The sequence below is a fragment of the Oncorhynchus mykiss genome, chromosome 24, assembly GCF_013265735.2.
Source record: "Oncorhynchus mykiss isolate Arlee chromosome 24, USDA_OmykA_1.1, whole genome shotgun sequence".
Classification (NCBI taxonomy): Eukaryota; Metazoa; Chordata; class Actinopteri; order Salmoniformes; family Salmonidae; genus Oncorhynchus; species Oncorhynchus mykiss.
The window spans coordinates 30863402-30882647 of NC_048588.1; the positions used below are offsets into that span (position 1 = coordinate 30863402).

Genomic DNA, 19246 nt, shown 5'->3' on the forward strand with positions numbered 1-19246 from the left:
TCATCCAATCACATTTGTTCTTCTCTCCATCAGTTGTATGTTACTCATATATCTGTTAGTTGCAGCTACAGCTGAGAAGCACCATGTAGTAACGTCACCTCTGGAACCAGATGTAATGCTTCATACATATACTGTATTCTTCAACGGTTTCCCATCATTTTAACATTGCATTTTTATAAGATCAAGCTAAGCGTGTTTGGCTAGTTCCATGTTATTCTCCTGCTGGCTGTGTGTTCTCGAATCCCACGGACACATCCCTAGTGCTGCTACCAGTCCTGCATGGCGTGGATAATATACTACTGTTGTAGGGTAAAAGTGGAAACAGGACTGAAAGTCCCCACACCATATGAACACAGTACCAGACATATTACCACCAGAAGTATAACACCGTGGCATGCATTTTCCTCTCCTAAAGCCCTTGTCTTTAAACACAGAAATGTAACAAAATGTTGTTGAAGTCTCGTATACTGATTTACTGTAACAAAGTATTAAGGGATGCATTAGAGACGGTATGGTGCGTGACCCCTTTTACACTCTCTACCTTCAAGACCAGCGCGGTGATTAGTTTCCCTTCTAAAAAATGCACTTGATTTTGTGCGCTTTGTCTCGATTTGTTGACGCCTAACAGATGGTAATTCAGTACCTCTTGGCATGTCAATCAGTACTCTGCCTCCATCCAGCCAGTCACCTGCCACTAATACATTTGGGTGATTGTGTGGGGTGAGGGAGAGGGCTCTGTGAGGCCTTGACGGGGTGCGACGGCACGGGACGGGGGACAGGATGGGGTGGGCGCACTTTGTCTTTTGTTGCATTTCATGCCTTGGTTGAATTTATGATCTGCCCCCGGCCCTCTGGTGACTCACTGCTCACATCATGTGTCAGGTGACACCATTGTTCTCTGGTAAACACAAACTATAGGCTTTACCATCTCCTTCAGAGGCTTTGACTGAAATATTACCATCTGTGCTGATGATATATGAACTGGGGTTCAGCCATCGTTGTTTATTGGTATCAGGATAAGAGAAGGAAGCCTTAGGTGTTGATCCACGGGACATCCTGCTTATATCTGGGCCAACTATGTCAGGTTTAATATCAGACACTGATTTCACATTAGAGCTGGATCAACCTGAAGATAAATGTCAAGAGTGTCTTATAATTCAATTGAATCTAAATGTTCCTCTCTATAATCTCCACTGCCTCTATGTCTATTCGATGCTTGATCCATTGAGTGTGAAAATTGAGATGAGCTTTGCCAAGTAATAATGTTCAAATAATGGTAATATTGTCAGGGAAAATTAAACCGCTATTTAGGGTTCACTAAGACTCTAGTGTAGCTCTATTCATGTGATCATCCCCAGATGAACACCAAATATGATTTCCATATGAGTTATACGAGCTGCATGCCAGAACAAGCCTCCTGTGGTTTTCTGTCAGACTTGTCCCAAAGCATCCAGGAACCATGGCATATGGGGAAATACAGAGTCCATGAATTTCAAAGTGTATCGTTTTGGGTTCAGTAGTTGTTACTTATATCATTGAGTAATGATGCTGTCAGAAGAGTGTAGCTAACCGCTTGATAGTTGAATGAAGTTTGAATTTGAATTTGAATTTGAATGAAAGATATCTCTCTGGAAGACAGTAGGACAGGATAGTAAATCTCTCTGAAAGACAGTAGGACAGGATAGTAAATCTCTCTGAAAGACAGTAGGACAGGATAGTAAATCCCACTCTGGAAGACAGTAGGACAGGATAGTAAATCCCGCTCTGAAAGACAGTAGGACAGGATAGTAAATCCCGCTCTGGAAGACAGTAGGACAGGATAGTAAATCCCACTCTGAAAGACAGTAGGACAGGATAGTAAATCTCTCTGAAAGACAGTAGGACAGGATAGTAAATCTCTATGAAAGACAGTAGGACAGGATAGCAAATCTCTCTGAAAGACAGTAGGAGAGGATAGTAAATCCTGCGCTGGAAGACAGTAGGACAGTATAGTAAATCCCGCTCTGAAAGACAGTAGGACAGGATAGTAATTCCCGCTCTGAAAGACAGTAGGACAGGATAGTAAATCGCTCTGAAAGACAGTAGGACAGGATGGTAAATCCCGCTCTGAAAGACAGTAGGACAGGATAGTAAATCCCGCTCTGAAAGACAGTAGGACAGGATAGTAAATCTCTCTGAATGACAGTAGGACAGAATAGTAAATCTCTCTGAAAGACAGTAGGACAGGATAGTAAATCCCGCTCTGAAAGACAGTAGGACAGGATAGTAAATCCCGCTCTGAAAGACAGTAGGACAGGATGGTATATCCCGCTCTGAAAGACAGTAGGACAGGATAGTAAATCTCTCTGGAAGACAGTAGGACAGGATAGTAAATCCCGCTCTGGATGACAGTAGGACAGGATAGTAAATCTCTCTGGAAGACAGTAGGACAGGATAGTAAATCTCTCTGAAAGACAGTAGGACAGGATAGTAAATCCCGCTCTGAAAGACAGTAGGACAGGATAGTAAATCCCTCTGAAAGACAGTAGGACAGGATAGTAAATCCCGCTCTGAAAGACAGTAGGACAAGATAGTAAATCCCGCTCTGAAAGACAGTAGGACAGGATAGTAAATCCCGCTCTGAAAGACAGTAGGACAGGATAGTAAATCTCTCTGGAAGACAGTAGGACAAGATAGTAAATCCCGCTCTGAAAGACAGTAGGACAGGATAGTAAATCTCTCTGAAAGACAGTAGGACAGGATAGTAAATCCCGCTCTGAAAGACAGAACAGGATAGTAAATCGCTCTGGAAGACAGTTGGACAGGATAGTAAATCCCGCTCTGGAAGACAGTAGGACAGGATAGTAAATCTCTCTGAAAGACAGTAGGAAAGGATAGTAAATCTCTCTGAAAGACAGTAGGACAGGATAGTAAATCCCGCTCTGAAAGACAGAAGGACAGGATAGTAAATCGCTCTGGAAGACAGTAGGACAGGATAGTAAATCTCTCTGAAAAACAGTAGGACAGGATAGAAAATCCCGCTCTGAAAGACAGTAGGACAGGATAGTAAATCCCGCTCTGGAAGACAGTAGTACAGGATAGTAAATCCCGCTCTGAAAGACAGTACGACAGGATAATAAATCTCTCTGAAAGACAGTAGGACAGGATAGTAAATCTCTCTGAAAGACAGTAGGACAGGATATTAAATCTCTCTGAAAGACAGTAGGACAGGATAGTTAATCCCGCTCTGAAAGACAGTAGGACAGGATAGTAAATCCTGCTCTGAAAGACAGTATGACAGGATAGTAAATCCCGCTCTGAAAGACAGTAGGACAGGATAGTAAATCTCTCTGAAAGACAGTAGGACAGGATAGTAAATCCCGCTCTGAAAGACAGTAGGACAGGATAGTAAATCTCTCTGAAAGACAGTAGGACAGGATAGTAAATCCCGCTCTGAAAGACAGTAGGACAGGATAGCAAATCGCTCTGGAAGACAGTAGGACAGGATAGTAAATCCCGCTCTGGAAGACAGTAGGACAGGATAGTAAATCTCTCTGAAAGACAGTAGGACAGGATAGTAAATCTCTCTGAAAGACAGTAGGACAGGATAGTAAATCCCGCTCTGAAAGACAGTAGGACAGAATAGTAAATCGCTCTGGAAGACAGTAGGACAGGATAGTAAATCCCGCTCTGAAAGACAGTAGGACAGGATAGTAAATCGCTCGGGAAGACACTAGGACAGGATAGTAAATCTCTCTGAAAAACAGTAGGACAGGATAGAAAATCCCGCTCTGAAAGACAGTAGGACAGGATAGTAAATCCCGCTCTGGAAGACAGTAGGACAGGATAGTAAATCCCGCTCTGAAAGACAGTAGGACAGGATAGTAAATCTCTCTAAAAGACAGTAGGACAGGATAGTAAATATCTCTGAAAGACAGTAGGACAGGATATTAAATCTCTCTGAAAGTCAGTAGGACAAGATAGTAAATCCCTCTGAAAGACAGTAGGACAGTATAGTAAATCGCTCTGGAAGACAGTAGGACAGGATAGTAAATCTCTCTGGAAGACAGTAGGACAGGATAGTAAATCGCACTGGAAGACAGTAGGACAGGATAGTAAATCTCTCTGAAAGACAGTAGGACAGGATAGTAAATCCCGCTCTGAAAATATTGTGTGTTTAAATGAGTTACAAGAGAAAACCTTATGCAACTTTCTGAATTGTTTTATGGTCTATCATTTTCCTGACATTAATCTGAGGGCCCTCTGGCAGGCTATCAAGTAAAAACATGTCTTGATTTATTGTGTGAGGATTGCTCTGTATTCCTAACATGGGCCGTCCTTTATTCCGTGTAGGTGGGTGGAAAGGAGATGCATCGCTACATAGTCACAGAGTTATTGTCTGCTGTCTGTAAATGTCTTACCACTGACTCTACACATTCGATGGGGACAAGAAAACATTTTGACATTTTAAACCGTTCAGGACCCCTTTACAAGTTCAACTCCCACTCACTCCTTCCCTCAGGTGAAATAGGTTTCCCTTCTCACGACCCTTCAGTCTTGTCAAAATCACTCAATTCCTCAAATGTGATTTGTACATTGTTTTGTTTTTATACCAATGCATTAGTCACCCAGTCCTTTATGAAATCTAGCCGAGGAGACAGTACCAAAGACAAGCTCATAGGAAGAAACTCTGAAGGGGAATCCTCCTTGCTGGAAAAGAATATTCACATTCCTTTCAAGTGAGACAGTGTCATCTTGATCCCCCAACTAACTTGTTTTAGCCAAACATGATACCACAAATTATCCACACAGTCATTTGAAGCACAGTGATCTCCTTTCAATGTCACTCTGGGGAAATTAAAGCAATTCCACTGACAAAACAATAACTCTTACTTAACTGTGAACCAATGTTCCCTGCCTAACGTTAGTCCAGTGAGAGAACATGGCCAGGTGTGTAAGACTGACGATTTAGCCTGTCTCTTTATGGCCCCTTTGTGGTTACACCATCTACTCTGCACATCTGTGGACACGTTGTAGCAGACATTATCAAGGTGTTGGCACAGCCTCTGGTAACTAAGCTACGGTATTGATCGACTCCTACACCGAGAAGAGGATCATTAGAGAAGTTGGCCAGACGCCTGCCATGTTCTTCACTCAGGCTCATTTACATCTCTTCTAATCAGTGTTGTACAGATTGAGGACGTGAGTTGGTTTATCAGAGGACTTCATCTGACTGTGAATATTTGGTCTGTGTTCCTCAGATTTGCATACACATGTTCTCCCCTGACAACCACATATCTGTGGGAGCAAGAGAAGGTGAGGGAGAGAGAGGGAGAAGTCTGGAGAGGGGTGATCGTGTCTGCTGTGCTGTTTGTTCAGCTTGCCTGACTCCAGATCAGATGGTGACTGAGCTGTGACATAAGCAGTCATTGAAAAATTAGCAGTCATTGAAAAATTAGCAGTCATTGAAAAATTAGCAGTCATTGAAAAATGAACAAAGTAATTACGATGAAGTCATGATAAAATCGCTACAAGCAAAACAACTTATCTGTGTGTTTTCAAACTGGAAATGATGAAGGAGAGGTTCCTAGCAAGTACATGTTTGTTGGCCATATTTGAATTTTAGTAAGTCGGTTTTGGTTCACAGGAATATAAGTAGATATAACCACGTCCTGTGTAAACACTATAAGAGTCATATAAGGGAATCCTGGGTAAAACCATTAAAACTGTTACACAAACACCATCAGACATTTAACATTGGTTAACGATTGCATGACTATAGAAACATGTTTTCTAGACATTGCAAATCTGAACATAGATGTTTCGTTGTATTTGACATTGCATTTTACAAATGTTTTATATGGTCCATGCAATGTCTAAGTTTTGACATTGTGGTATTGTGGCATATTATTCTACAATGTAGAAAATAGTAAAAATTAAGAAAAATCCTGGAATGAGTAGGTGTGTCCAAACTTGACTGGTACTGTATATACAGTATAACCACACACATACAGAAGTCTCGTCCACTGTTTTTTCTGGCTACAGTCTATTGAAAGGCCATGCTCAAGTTAAGGCAACGATTCTCCCTTTAAGCTTAAGTCAGGAATTAACATTAATTTGTCTGCCTCTCAACTAGAATAATGGCCAATTTGTATTAATTCAAAGGTTGAGAGGAGCCAAGATGTAGGTCATGGACAATTCCATGACGGCACCATTATTTACCCAACACTTTCTCATCAACATGTGGTACATGTGGAGATTCCTCATTTGTTTACACCATAACACAGCCTCTCAGAAATGGGAGAAGTCGTTACATCAAAGCCAGATCAGGTGATACATCAGTGGAGGCTGTTCTCTCTTACTGCCTAATTAGAGGCTGTACAATTCCCCCAGCTACATTGTGGTCTTGACAACACAGTGACAACAGCAGCTCCAGGGCATAGGAGGTGGTGAGAGGTGTCTGTAGTACACCTATCCTTTATGCATTCTTTGATACACATCTTAAAAATGTGTCATTTAGCAGACACTCTTATCCGGAGAGACTAGGGTTAAATGCCTTGCTCAAGGGCGCACTGACAGATTTTTCACCTAGTCGGCTCGAGGATTCGAACCAGCAACATTTAGGTTCCTGGCCCAACATTCATAAGTGCTAGGCTACCTGCTGCCCATTTACAAAAAACAACACCTCTGTGGGCATAGACATACACTACATGACCAAAAGTATGTAGACACCTGCTCATCAAACATCTCATTCCAATAACATGGGCATTAATATGGAGTTGGTCTCGCCATTGCTGCTATAACAGCCTCCATTCTTCTGAGGAGGCTTTCCACTAGATGTTGGAACATTGCTGCAGGGATTTGCTTCCATACAGCCACAAGAGCATTAGTGAGGTCGAGCACCATACTCGACAAACCGTTTCTGTATGGACCTTGCTTTGTGCATGGGGGCATTGTCATGTTGAAACAGAAAAGGGCCTTCCTCAAACTGTTACCACAAAGTTGGAAGCACAGAATCTTCTAGAATGTCAATGTATGCTGTAGTGTTAACATTTCCCTTCAATGGAACTAAGGAGCCTAGACCGAACCATGAAAAACAGCCCCAGACCATTGTTCCTCCTCCACCAAACATTACAGTTGGCACTATGCATTTGGGCAGGTAGCGTCCTCCTGGCTTCCACCAAATTCAGATTGGGCCGTCGGACAGTCAGACGGTGAAGCGTGATTCATCACTCCAGAGAACACTACGCACTTCAGCACTCAGCGGCACTCAGCGGCTCCATTCTGTGAACTTGTATGGCCTACCACTTCGCGGCTCAGCCGTTGTTGCTCCCAGACATTTCCACTTCACAATAACAGCACTTCCAGTTGACTGGGGCAGCTCTAGCAGGGCAGAAATTTGACGAACTGACTTGTTGGAAAGATGGCATCCTATGACGGTGCCACTTTGAAAGTCACTGAGCTCTTCAGTAAGGCAATTCCCCTGCCAATATTTCTCTATGGAGATTGCATGGCTGTGTGCACAAATGTATACACCTGTCAGCAACATGTGTGGTTGAAATAGCCAAAGCCACTGATTTGAAGGGGTGTTCACATACTTTTGTATATATATTTTAGATTATTTTACTGTTTCAGAAAGTTATACTGTATGTGAGTCCGTGCGTGCATGAACATCTGTGTTTGTCTGCAATGTCTGTCCGTATGTCCCTTAGTTTGACAGTCAATAAGTTAAGAAACCATATGCTGCAGAACTGCTAAATGCGGTTATCGTCGATTGTCACAACGGTTGCCACAGTCCTGAAATGAGGTCTGAATGACACGCGCCACTGACCCCTAAACTCATTTAAAGTAGCAGGAAAAACCATGACTTCACTTTCCCCTTCACATGGGATCTACTTATTGGTTGGCCGTAAGGAGGTTGGCAATTCTCAGATAAAGAAAAATTAGGCAGCCAAAGGGAATACTTGGTGAACAGTGCCATTGTTCAAAGTCTAGTCAAATTACATTTAGGAGAAAAGAAGTCCCGGCGGCAACCGCTTATGAACTCCTGAAAAAAACTCCTGGAACTTTTCAGAGCTGAGATGAGGTGGTGTTGATCCCATACATTGTGTGACAGTGAGAAAGTAAGAGAAGGTCAATGATTTGTCAGCTCTGGTGGAGTCTACACTCTGCGACAAGCTGCCCGTTCGTCATGGTCCCTAGTTCTAACGCCGGTCGGCCGGGCCAGATTACAAGCTCTCTAAGTCTGTTCACTTCTTACCATGCCGCTCCAATCTCCTTGTCCCTAATGGCCCCCATCTGTTCCTCCATGGAATTCTCTCTCTCTCTCTCTCTCTCTCTCTCTCTCTCTCTCTGCCGTGTTTAAACTGTGATGTCAAGCGGTGTTCAGACACTAGTCACAGTGCTTGTTTCAGGTTCCCAGTCAGAGCAAGTTCAGACACTAGTCACAGTGCTTGTTTCAGATTCCCAGTCAGAGCAAGTTCAGACACTAGTCACAGGGCTTGTTTCAGGTTCCCAGTCAGAGCAAGTTCAGACACTAGTCACAGTGCTTGTTTCAGGTTCCCAGTCAGAGCAAGTTCAGACACTAGTCACAGTGCTTGTTTCAGGTTCCCAGTCAGAGCAAGTTCAGACACTAGTCACAGTGCTTGTTTCAGGTTCCCAGTCAGAGCAAGTTCAGACACTAGTCACAGTGCTTGTTTCAGGTTCCCAGTCAGAGCAAGTTCAGACACTAGTCACAGTGCTTGTTTCAGGTTCCCAGTCAGAGCAAGTTCAGACACTAGTCACAGTGCTTGTTTCAGGTTCCCAGTCAGAGAAAGTTCAGACACTAGTCACAGTGCTTGTCTCAGCTTCCCAGTCAGAGCAAGTTCAGACACTAGTCACAGTGCTTGTCTCAGCTTCCCAGTCAGAGCAAGTTCAGACACTAGTCACAGTTGTTTCAGTTCTCTATAGACAGAGATACTCTTGAACTCAAGTGGTTCAAGAACATAACTGCTGTTCAGTTGGTTGGATATTGGCAAAATATGGACATTGTAAATCTCTTCTTCATCTCACAGATGGTTATTGCTGTAGGACTGCCAAGAACTGTCAAAACTGTAGCACGGAAGACAAAACTGTTTTTATGTACTACTGTGGTACACATATCTGCCAATGGTATTTGAGTGAAAGAGGTAATGCACGGCAATGCAGCCTAGGGACCATTAAACATCATGTACCACTCCACAAGCCAATCAGCTCTCATTGTTTTGCAGGTTGGTGTTAATTGTCATGAGTCTTTCCCTGGAGGCAGAACTGAGCGATTTCCCCTCAGATAGCGAAGCTTCAAAGTCAAAATGATCTATATTGTAAAAGATTCATGAAAACAAAAAATAGCTTTTTGGTCTTTATTCAAGGTTCAAATTAGGCATTAGGGTTAGCAGTGTGTTTAAGGTTAGTATTAAGGAAGGGTTATGTTTAAAATCAGATAACATTACTTTGTGGCTGTGCTAGCTAGTGACCACTCTGAAAAACTGCCTCCAGAACAAGATTCATGATAAAAAAACGCTAACCTGTGTTTGTTCTGGAGTCCGCCTGTATTATTCTTTCTGTGGTTACTGGATGCACACCGGGCCAATCTGTCAGCAAAATGATATGACATATTGTTCTTCCCTGACATTTGTGCTTTTAAAGAACCACAATTATCAACACATGATGTGAGAGGAAAGGAGTGAACTCCTCTGCCAACTTGGAAAACAGAATCTGACAGGTTTATTCAGTTCTCTGTAACCAAAGTCACTTCTGAATGAGATGAGAGGGAGCACAACACTGCTCCATAGCTGTCAGGACAGGAGCATGGAAAGAAAATGATACGCATTCATCCAGACTAAAAATGAAAAGTGCCATCAAAATGATAATATCTGATTATTATCTACTAAGTGATTATGTGTCTGTTTTCAAACCCGGCCATGGGGAAATAAAGCAGTGTCAATGTAGGAAGATAGGAGCAGTTTAGAAAGTAGGAATGCTATCTTCGGATGTGAACTTTCTGCTTTTCTTTCCACTCCGGTAGTGTTCTTTCATTGGAAACCATTGGAGCCAAATGACTTGTCAGCCTAATTATCTCATTAACATCACTCAAATCTTTATCTCACGACAACAGAATCATTGTAACGCTCTATGGCACACGATACAAAAAAAAGTATCTTGACAAAATGTTACTCTTGTGTAGAGAATATATTGGTGTCTCAGTGTTTATCTCAAATTACTTTAATGACTTTGGGATAAAGGTCAGAATAGAGAGTATCAAAGTTGAGTTCCCATCCACTTTCTCACCAAAACTGCTGGCTCAATAACATTTGTCTCAGAATGAGGTGTGACAATGTTCAGTCTTCCATGGAGAGGAAAGCAGTGGGGATAGCATCTCTGTAGGGACAGAGAGAAAGTGGAGAAGAGGATGAGATTCATGTTAGGAGTGGCCTGGGGGAGTCCTCATAGACAGGACATCCTTCAGCCTCGGACCAGACTACATTGCTCTCTATTTACTCAGCACCTGGAAACTAGCTCTGCAAATACACTATAGACAACATATATATAGTGGGGCAAAAAAAGTATTTAGTCAGCCACCAATTGTGCAAGTTCTCCCACTTAAAAAGATGAGAGAGGCCTGTAATTTTCATCATAGGTACACTTCAACAATGACAGACAAAATTTGAAAACAAATCCAGAAAATCACATTGTAGGATTTTCCCTCCATTCCCTCCATCCCTCTCTCTCCCCCTATCTCTCTCTCCCTCCATCCCTCTGTCTACCTCCCCAATCTCTCTCTCTCTCTCTCTCTCTCTCTCTCTCTCTCCCTCCACCTATCTCTCTCCCTCCATCCATCCCTCCCTCCTTCTTTCTCTCTCCCCCTTTCCCTCTCTCCATCCCTCACTCTACTTCCCCAATCTCTCTCTCTCTCTCTCTCTCTCTCTCTCCCTCATATCTCTCTCTCTCCTTCCCCCCTCTCTCTCTACCTCATCCCTCTCTCCCTCTCCTCTCTCTCTCTCCCTCCCTCCATCCCTCTCTCTCTCTCCCTCCTCCCTCTCTTGCTCCTCCAGCGGTGTGTGCTCTTTGTGTGTGGGTTTCCTTCAATATTTCCAGGCTTGATTAAAAGCCCATTAGCGATGCATGGCCCTGGGTAAAACACAGAAAGTGTAATCAAAATGGAAATGAGAGAGACAGTGTGGAGAGGAGGGGTGTGGAGAGAGATGAAGCGAGCAGCGACTGTCTTCACCACAACAGACAATTTTCCACATTTTCTCATTTTTCGTCAGTTTTTATAGTAATAAGGCAGAAATGATTAAACTGAGGCCCAGCATAATGAGAATAAATCATGTTCAGGAACATGCAGTTGACAGCTGTGATTCGGGTCTGCTCAAAGCAAATAGGCAGAGAGGAAGAATGAAATGGAAGAGAAAATTACACTGTGTTTGGTTTTTGTTAGCAGTTGCCAGCTATAAATATCCCCATCCAACATCGTTCCTCTCTTTATTTTGCTGTATATAAATAAATACTTGTCAACCTACCTAGACTTTAAACAGAAACAAATGTTGACGGTGTTGTTGCTAATGGCCTGATCCCTTCCTATCAGACAGTGTGAAGGAACTCATCAAACTGCAGTTAACAAGCCCAGGGCCTGAAATCAGACTCCGCACACACACTACACCATCCATCACCTCCACTGTCTGGGCCAATCCACTGCTGCCAATACACAACAAGATAAAAATGACACAGCAGTCTGAACCTCCATTCACATCAACTACCAGCTCCTGCATTCACATCAACTACCTGATCCTCCATTCACATCAACTACCAGCTCCTCCATTCACATCAACTACCAGCTCCTGCATTCACATCAACTACCTGATCCTCCATTCACATCAACTACCAGCTCCTCCATTCACATCAACTACCTGATCCTCCATTCACATCAACTACCAGCTCCTCCATTCACATCAACTACCAGCTCCTGCATTCACATCAATTACCTGATCCTCCATTCACATCAACTACCAGCTCCTCCATTCACATCAACTACCAGCTCCTCCATTCACATCAACTACCAGCTCCTCCATTCACATCAACTACCAGCTCCTCCATTCACATCAACTACCAGCTCCTCCATTCACATCAACTACCAGCTCCTGCATTCACATCAACTACCAGCTCCTCCATTCACATCAACTACCAGCTCCTCCATTCACATCAACTACCAGCTCCTCCATTCACATCAACTACCAGCTCCTCCATTCACATCAACTACCAGCTCCTCCATTCACATCAACTACCTGATCCTCCATTCACATCAACTACCAGCTCCTCCATTCACATCAACTACCAGCTCCTCCATTCACATCAACTACCAGCTCCTCCATTCACATCAACTACCTGATCCTCCATTCACATCAACTACCAGCTCCTGCATTCACATGAACTACCAGCTCCTCCATTCACATCAACTACCTGATCCTACATTCACATCAACTACCAGCTCCTCCATTCACATCAACTACCAGCTCCTCCATTCACATCAACTACCAGCTCCTCCATTCACATCAACTACCTGATCCTACATTCACATCAACTGCCAGCTCCTGCATTCACATCAACTACCAGCTCCTGCATTCACATCAACTACCTGATCCTACATTCACATCAACTACCAGCTCCTCCATTCACATCAACTACCTGATCCTCCATTCACATCAACTACCTGATCCTCCATTCACATCAATTACCTGATCTTGCATTCACATCAACTACCAGCTCCTCCATTCACATCAACTACCAGCTCCTGCATTCACATCAACTACCTGATCCTCCATTCACATCAACTACCTGATCCTCCATTCACATCAACTACCTGATCCTCCATTCACATCAACTACCAGCTCCTCCATTCACATCAACTACCAGCTCCTCCATTCACATCAACTACCAGCTCCTGCATTCACATCAACTACCAGCTCCTGCATTCACATCAACTACCAGCTCCTCCATTCACATCAACTACCAGCTCCTCCATTCACATCAACTACCAGCTCCTCCATTCACATCAACTACCTGATCCTCCATTCACATCAACTACCTGATCCTCCATTCACATGAACTACCTGATCCTCCATTCACATCAACTACCAGCTCCTCCATTCACATCAGCTACCTGATCCTCCATTCACATCAACTACCTGATCCTCCATTCACATCAGCTACCTGATCCTCCATTCACATCAACTACCAGCTCCTCCATTCACATCAACTACCTGATCCTCCATTCACATCAACTACCTGATCCTCCATTCACATCAACTACCTGATCCTCCATTCACATCAACTACCTGATCCTCCATTCACATCAACTACCTGATCCTCCATTCACATCAACTACCTGATCCTCCATTCACATCAACTACCAGCTCCTCCATTCACATCAACTACCAGCTCCTGCATTCACATCAACTACCTGATCCTCCATTCACATCAACTACCAGCTCCTCCATTCACATCAACTACCTGATCCTCCATTCACATCAACTACCAGCTCCTCCATTCACATCAATTACCCGCTCCTCCTCGTTTGTCAGCCTAAGCAATGAGAAGCAATGAGAAGCACAAGGGCAAAAACAAAGACATGATGATGACTGGGCTGCCATGTTTCACTGTGCGTGATATGCTCTACAGCTGATTGTTGCTGTTTTGCAAACCTCTATTTAGTTGTTCATAGTTGCAGAGAAACATGGCATCATTTAGAGCAGTATGATTGGTGAGTCCTGGGCACTGGGTTGAGGCCATCAGTTACAAAGAGACCCCATTGGCCAGCTCCCCGTGGCCAGGTCCAGACAGGGTGGAAACTGACCCAGAAAACAGGTGGCTCTTCTGGTGTTAGACTGTGGAGATGACGGTTGGGGGTTGAGAGGCTGGGGGGGATGAGAGGTTGGGGGTTGAGAGGCTGGGGGATGAGAGGCTGGGTGATGAGAGGCTGGGGGATGAGAGGATGGGGGATGAGAGGCTGGGGGATGAGAGGTTGGGGGTTGAGAGGTTGGGGGTGAGAGGCTGGGGGATGAGAGGTTGGGGGTTGAGAGGTTGGGGGTGAGAGGCTGGGGGATGAGAGGTTGGGCGTTGAGAGGTTGGGGATGAGAGGATGGGGGTTGAGAGACTGCGGGATGAGAGGCTAGGTTTGAGAGGCTGGGGGATGAGAGGCTGGGGGATGAAGGCTGGGCCAGGGTTGACCAGGGAGCAGCAGGCATTACTTTGTATCTGTTTGAGAGCAATTGGTTATCAGCACATGGGCTCTAGTAATCAGCCAACAGGGGAGATGAGATATGGTGCAGCTCTGTGACTAGAGGGGTTGGAGGTGGGGGGTTCCAAAGGGCTCCCGTGTTTTTGTTCAAGAGCCCCGGGGCAGCTGAGTACACCACCTGTTAATAACTCTGAAGTGGCCTTTAATTCGAGGCCTGGCTGTGGACCAGCCTATGAACAACTGAGAGAGGAGGCCTGGCTGTGGACCAGCCTATGAACAACTGAGAGAGGAGGCCAGGCTGAGGACCAGCCTATGTACAACTGAGAGAGGAGGCCTGGCTGAGGACCAGCCTATGAACAACTGAGAGAGGGGGCCTGGCTGTGGACCAGCCTATGAACAACTGAGAGAGGAGGCCTGGCTGTGGACCAGCCTATGAACAACTGAGAGAGGAGGCCTGGCTGTGGACCAGCCTATGTACAACTGAGAGAGGAGGCCTGGCTGTGGACCAGCCTATGAACAACTGAGAGAGGAGGCCTGGCTGTGGACCAGCCTATGTACAACTGAGAGAGGAGGCCTGGCTGTGGACCAGCCTATGAACAACTGAGAGAGGAGGCCTGGCTGTGGACCAGCCTATGTACAACTGAGAGAGGAGGCCTGGCTGTGGACCAGCCTTTGAACAACTGAGAGAGGATGCCGGTTTGAGGACCAGCCTATGAACAACTGAGAGAGGAGGCCTGGCTGTGGACCAGCCCATGAACAACTGAGAGAGGAGGCCAACAAAGACAGCAGATGCACAACAGAGATTGCAGGAAGAGATCGAAAGCCCAGGGGCACAGGGAAATGGAAAATATGAGAATCATGAAAATCTCTAAGGGAAGACCTACCCTGTTTTAAACAAGTCAAGGAGTTACAGTGCTCTAGACCCATTCAGGATTAAAGGGTAGTATAATCATCTTTGGGACATCATCCTCTGCTGCTATAATTAACACAGAAAACTATATTTTCTCTTGGATATATCTGGGGATAACATCATTATATAACCCCTTACTGGTATTATGTTGATTTGAAACTGTTTCGTTTTTAAGGTCACAGATAATTAATGGTATTTAGAATCAGAATGAACAAATGATTTGTTAACTTGTTTTTGTTTTAATTAGGTTACAAATGCAAGCCATGTCTTCTGTTACGTTAGCTGTCATTTTCCACATGAAGATTTGACAGACATGGTGTAATTATTCTGCGTTAGAGGTGTTGATGACAACAACAACATGAGAGATCTGGTTTATCCTGGAACTGGTGTCATAATACAGTGTTTCCCAACCCTGGTCCTCGAGTATCTCTAACAGTACACAGCTTCGTTGGAGCCCTTGGCAAACACACCTCATTCAGCTCATTGAGAGCTTGATGATTAGTTGACCGTTTGAATCAAGTGTCATTGTCCAGAGTTGCAATAAAATGTGTACTGTTGTGGATACTGGAGGACCAGGGTTGGGAAACACTGTCATAGTATGTGTCAAAACCTAAATCAGACAGACAAAGAAACTCATTCTGTCTTCCTGGATGTCTGTGTTCCATTCTGTGTTGAGCCTGATTCAGAACCTTGTCTGTGTCTATATGTGCATGGTTCTGTTTGTCTTGTTGCCTCCCCTTGGTTCTGTTTGTCTTGTTGCCTCCCCTTGGTTCTGTTTGTGTTGTGGTTGTGTCAGTCGGAGCAGATCAGAACCACTTGTTTGTGTAAACAGTAACACAGCACAGAGAGAGACGTTTCTGATGTTAGGATGGTCCCAGCATGGGGCTCTTAAACTGTCCCGGCGTTGCTCTAACTACAACACTACAGGACCAGTAGGGAGCAGGACCACTCCACTCATGTGGAACGCCTCTCCAACATGTCTATAGTATCTTGTTTTCTTGTCGGCAAATTTGTCAAAACTGTTTTTAGCCTTGTCATACTGTGCTGTATTTATCGTGTTAATTCAAAATGCTATGTTTCTTAATGCTGTCAGACTTCCATATAAAGAACTAAAGGGAATAGGTGTCATACTGTTACACAGTCTAGTGATCCAAAGTGCTCTCCAATGATCTATTCAGTCTGCTATTTATCCCCACTGATGCCAGATCCCATTGACGAAACAGACACTTCCGACAGACTGCCTTTCAGTCCGCTGGATGGTTTATTAACCCCCCTCACCTCCCCCCAGCCCAAATTAACCCCCTGTCAGAGGCCCACAATGAGAGTGGGCATGGCCCAGGCTGATTTATCCCACGCCTACCCATCGTGAGGGCACAGTGGCCCCAATGGCCCCCATCTCCCCATTAGCCATACGCCCATCCCTGTTGGCCTCCCTCCCTCCCTCACCCACTCCCCTGTCCCCCCCTGCCCCCTCTGTCCCGCCCTCACACGGCCTGTCAAACAACACAAATCTGTCACCCTGTTTGCTGAAGAGACAGTCAGCCAAAATACTGATGTGATGGGAGAGGGATCACAATCAAAGGACTGATTAGCAATTAATTGGCTGTAAAAATAAGTGTTGGCAGCAGTATGTGTGTGTGTGTGTGTGTGTGTGTGTGTGTGTGTGTGTGTGTGTGTGTGTGTGTGTGTGTGTGTGTGTGTGTGTGTGTGTGTGTGACAGAGAGAGAGAGTGTAGGTGTGTGTATGGTTGGGTCCTAAATCAGGGGAGGAGTGCCCTAACCCTAACCCTCCCCACTCTGCCCTGCCCATATGGTCCCTCAGGAGTGCAGCCAGACATGGTTGTTGGGGGGCTAGAGGACTCCCATTCTGCACACACACACAGAGACATACACACCACAACCACCACACCACAACGCAGCATGGGGACACACTACCACAGAGCCTAGGAGATAGACAACCCTACAGTTCTCTCCCATTGAGACTGACAGCCTTCCCTGACGGATCTTTAAAAGAAAGCTGATTGACACACTGTGGCACTACTGTCCAGGATTATTATTGTCTCAGTCAGAGTCTCGTTGGATATTATCTTGACGACTGTTGGATCTTGGATACAGCCAGAGATGTGGGTGGGTGGTCCCTCCCACAGAGGATATCGGGTGGGTGGGCTGTGGCACCCTCTGAGCCTGGCACTGCTGAGTGTGTTGTGCTGCCTGTGCCAGATGGGCATAGGGGCATGGGCACTGGTCGTGTCCGGTAATGATAGTGTGCCAGGGGTCTCAGTCTCTGTGGTATTATTTCCGACAGACACGGGCGCTGCCACTCAGGACGGGGCCAGTGAAGGGGCCACCTCGGCCCCCACCTCAGAACACGAGGATGACAACTCCCTGGGCTACACAGGTACTGATGCTGCTTCATGTTACTATGGTCAACCCTTGTGTGTTTGTGTGTGTGTGTGTGTGTGTGTGTGTGTGTGTGTGTGTGTGTGTGTGTGTGTGTGTGTGTGTGTGTGTGTGTGTGTGTGTGTGCGTGTGTGTGTGTGTGTGTGTGTGTGTGTGTGTGTGTGTGTGTGTTGACTCAGTTAAATGTTTCCAATGACTCTGTCATGTCCAGTCTTCTCTCCCTCTTATTGCAACACATACTTTTCTATCAGAGGTTCTCTTGAGTTTTCTCATGTTCTCTAGCCTATCCATCCATCTGTAAGTCTTTATGCTGCTCAAAGTTGTATCTGTGAAACATTAGTCATTTATAATGTGAGGTTGGAGGAATTGATTACACTGGGTGAGGCACAATAGTGACTAATTCAAGAAGGTGGGTTTTAAAGTTGTAATCGTGACATTATTGTCTGCATAGCAACTGTCATATTCTTTCTGAACTTGGAGTGAAGAAATGGCAGATCATATGAAACATATTCTGTCACACCTGGTATATAAACCTCTTATCCTCTATAGTTATCAGAGATTACAATGTGCATTTAGGTGAATGATCTTAGTGTAGACATCTTCTATATAAGCATTAAGAATTCCCCTGTTCACTGCATACCATGTTAATGCACAGAACACTGTGAGTAACTGCATAAGGCAAACTGCCTGTGTCTCCCTCTGAGCTCCAACACTACCTAAGAAAAATGGAAATCAAACGTGTTGATCATTTTGTGAATAAATGACCAGAGACTAGATAGGTTTCCATTTGTGAGTACAGAAAGAGGAGATGTGTGGGAGACCGCGGTGCAGTGTGCTGAGTGGTGTTTCAGTTGACATAGACGGTGTCTCCCAGGGTCAGAGGGCTCTGAGGGGTGATGAGGAATAGGAAATGGGACCAACCTGAGGGACTGAGCTAACACACACACACACACACACACACACACACACACACACACACACACACAGACACACACACACACACAGACACACACACGGTCTGGAGCTGATTACAGACGAGGCGTGTGTTTGGTTTGTTTTTGCTTCGTCTTCCTGACATGAGGGGAATAGAAGTGTCTCCACTGTGTTGTCACTGTGTGTGAGGAGCCCTGGTGATTTACCGGACCTCACACACACAGCCTCTCTAGGCTCCAGGAAGTCTCCTGCAGGAACAGGAAGTTCAATATGAACTGCTAGAGCCATTACCAGGGTCCATCACCGTGTGTGGTGGAGGATAGGATCGCCAAGAAGGGAAGGTTTTAGAACCCCAGTAAATATGGGGATCGCTGCCAGTGTCACAGAAACATGTGAAAATGATATAATCTAAAGCTGATACAGACTGGTATGTCTGTATTGCTTCACCGTTTTATGTGCCTTGACATACAGAACATGGACTAGCTAAAATCCTCTATTTCTGTATTGTTGTGTCACTATTAGATTGTTGAACTGGATACAGATCAGAGTTACATATTGCTCTTTAAAACCGTTTGCCCTGTTTTGGCATAATTCATGTGAAGATTTAATCTGGAAAAATCATATAATTTCTGCCTCTCTGCATACGGGTTCATGGTCAGGGTGGGAGGCGTTTAAACCTGTTTGAGTGGCCCCCCTCATTAATCTGCTATAATGACAGTTCCAGGAGATCATCTTTAATCCGGCCGTTTAATCCAACTGTGCATGGAATGA

At 44.8% G+C, this 19246-nt stretch overlaps 1 protein-coding gene across 4 annotated transcripts in view; it reads left to right on the forward strand.

Annotated features, from left to right (window-relative positions):
• Nucleotides 1–19246, forward strand: part of LOC110503393 (roundabout homolog 1) — a 528269-nt gene that overhangs the window by 155560 nt on the left and 353463 nt on the right. For all 4 annotated transcript variants that reach the window (XM_036961725.1, XM_036961721.1, XM_036961723.1 and 1 more), the window contains exon 3: nt 17448–17540. In XM_036961725.1, coding sequence (XP_036817620.1) covers nt 17448–17540 — 93 coding nt within the window. The remainder of the gene's footprint in view (nt 1–17447; nt 17541–19246) is intronic.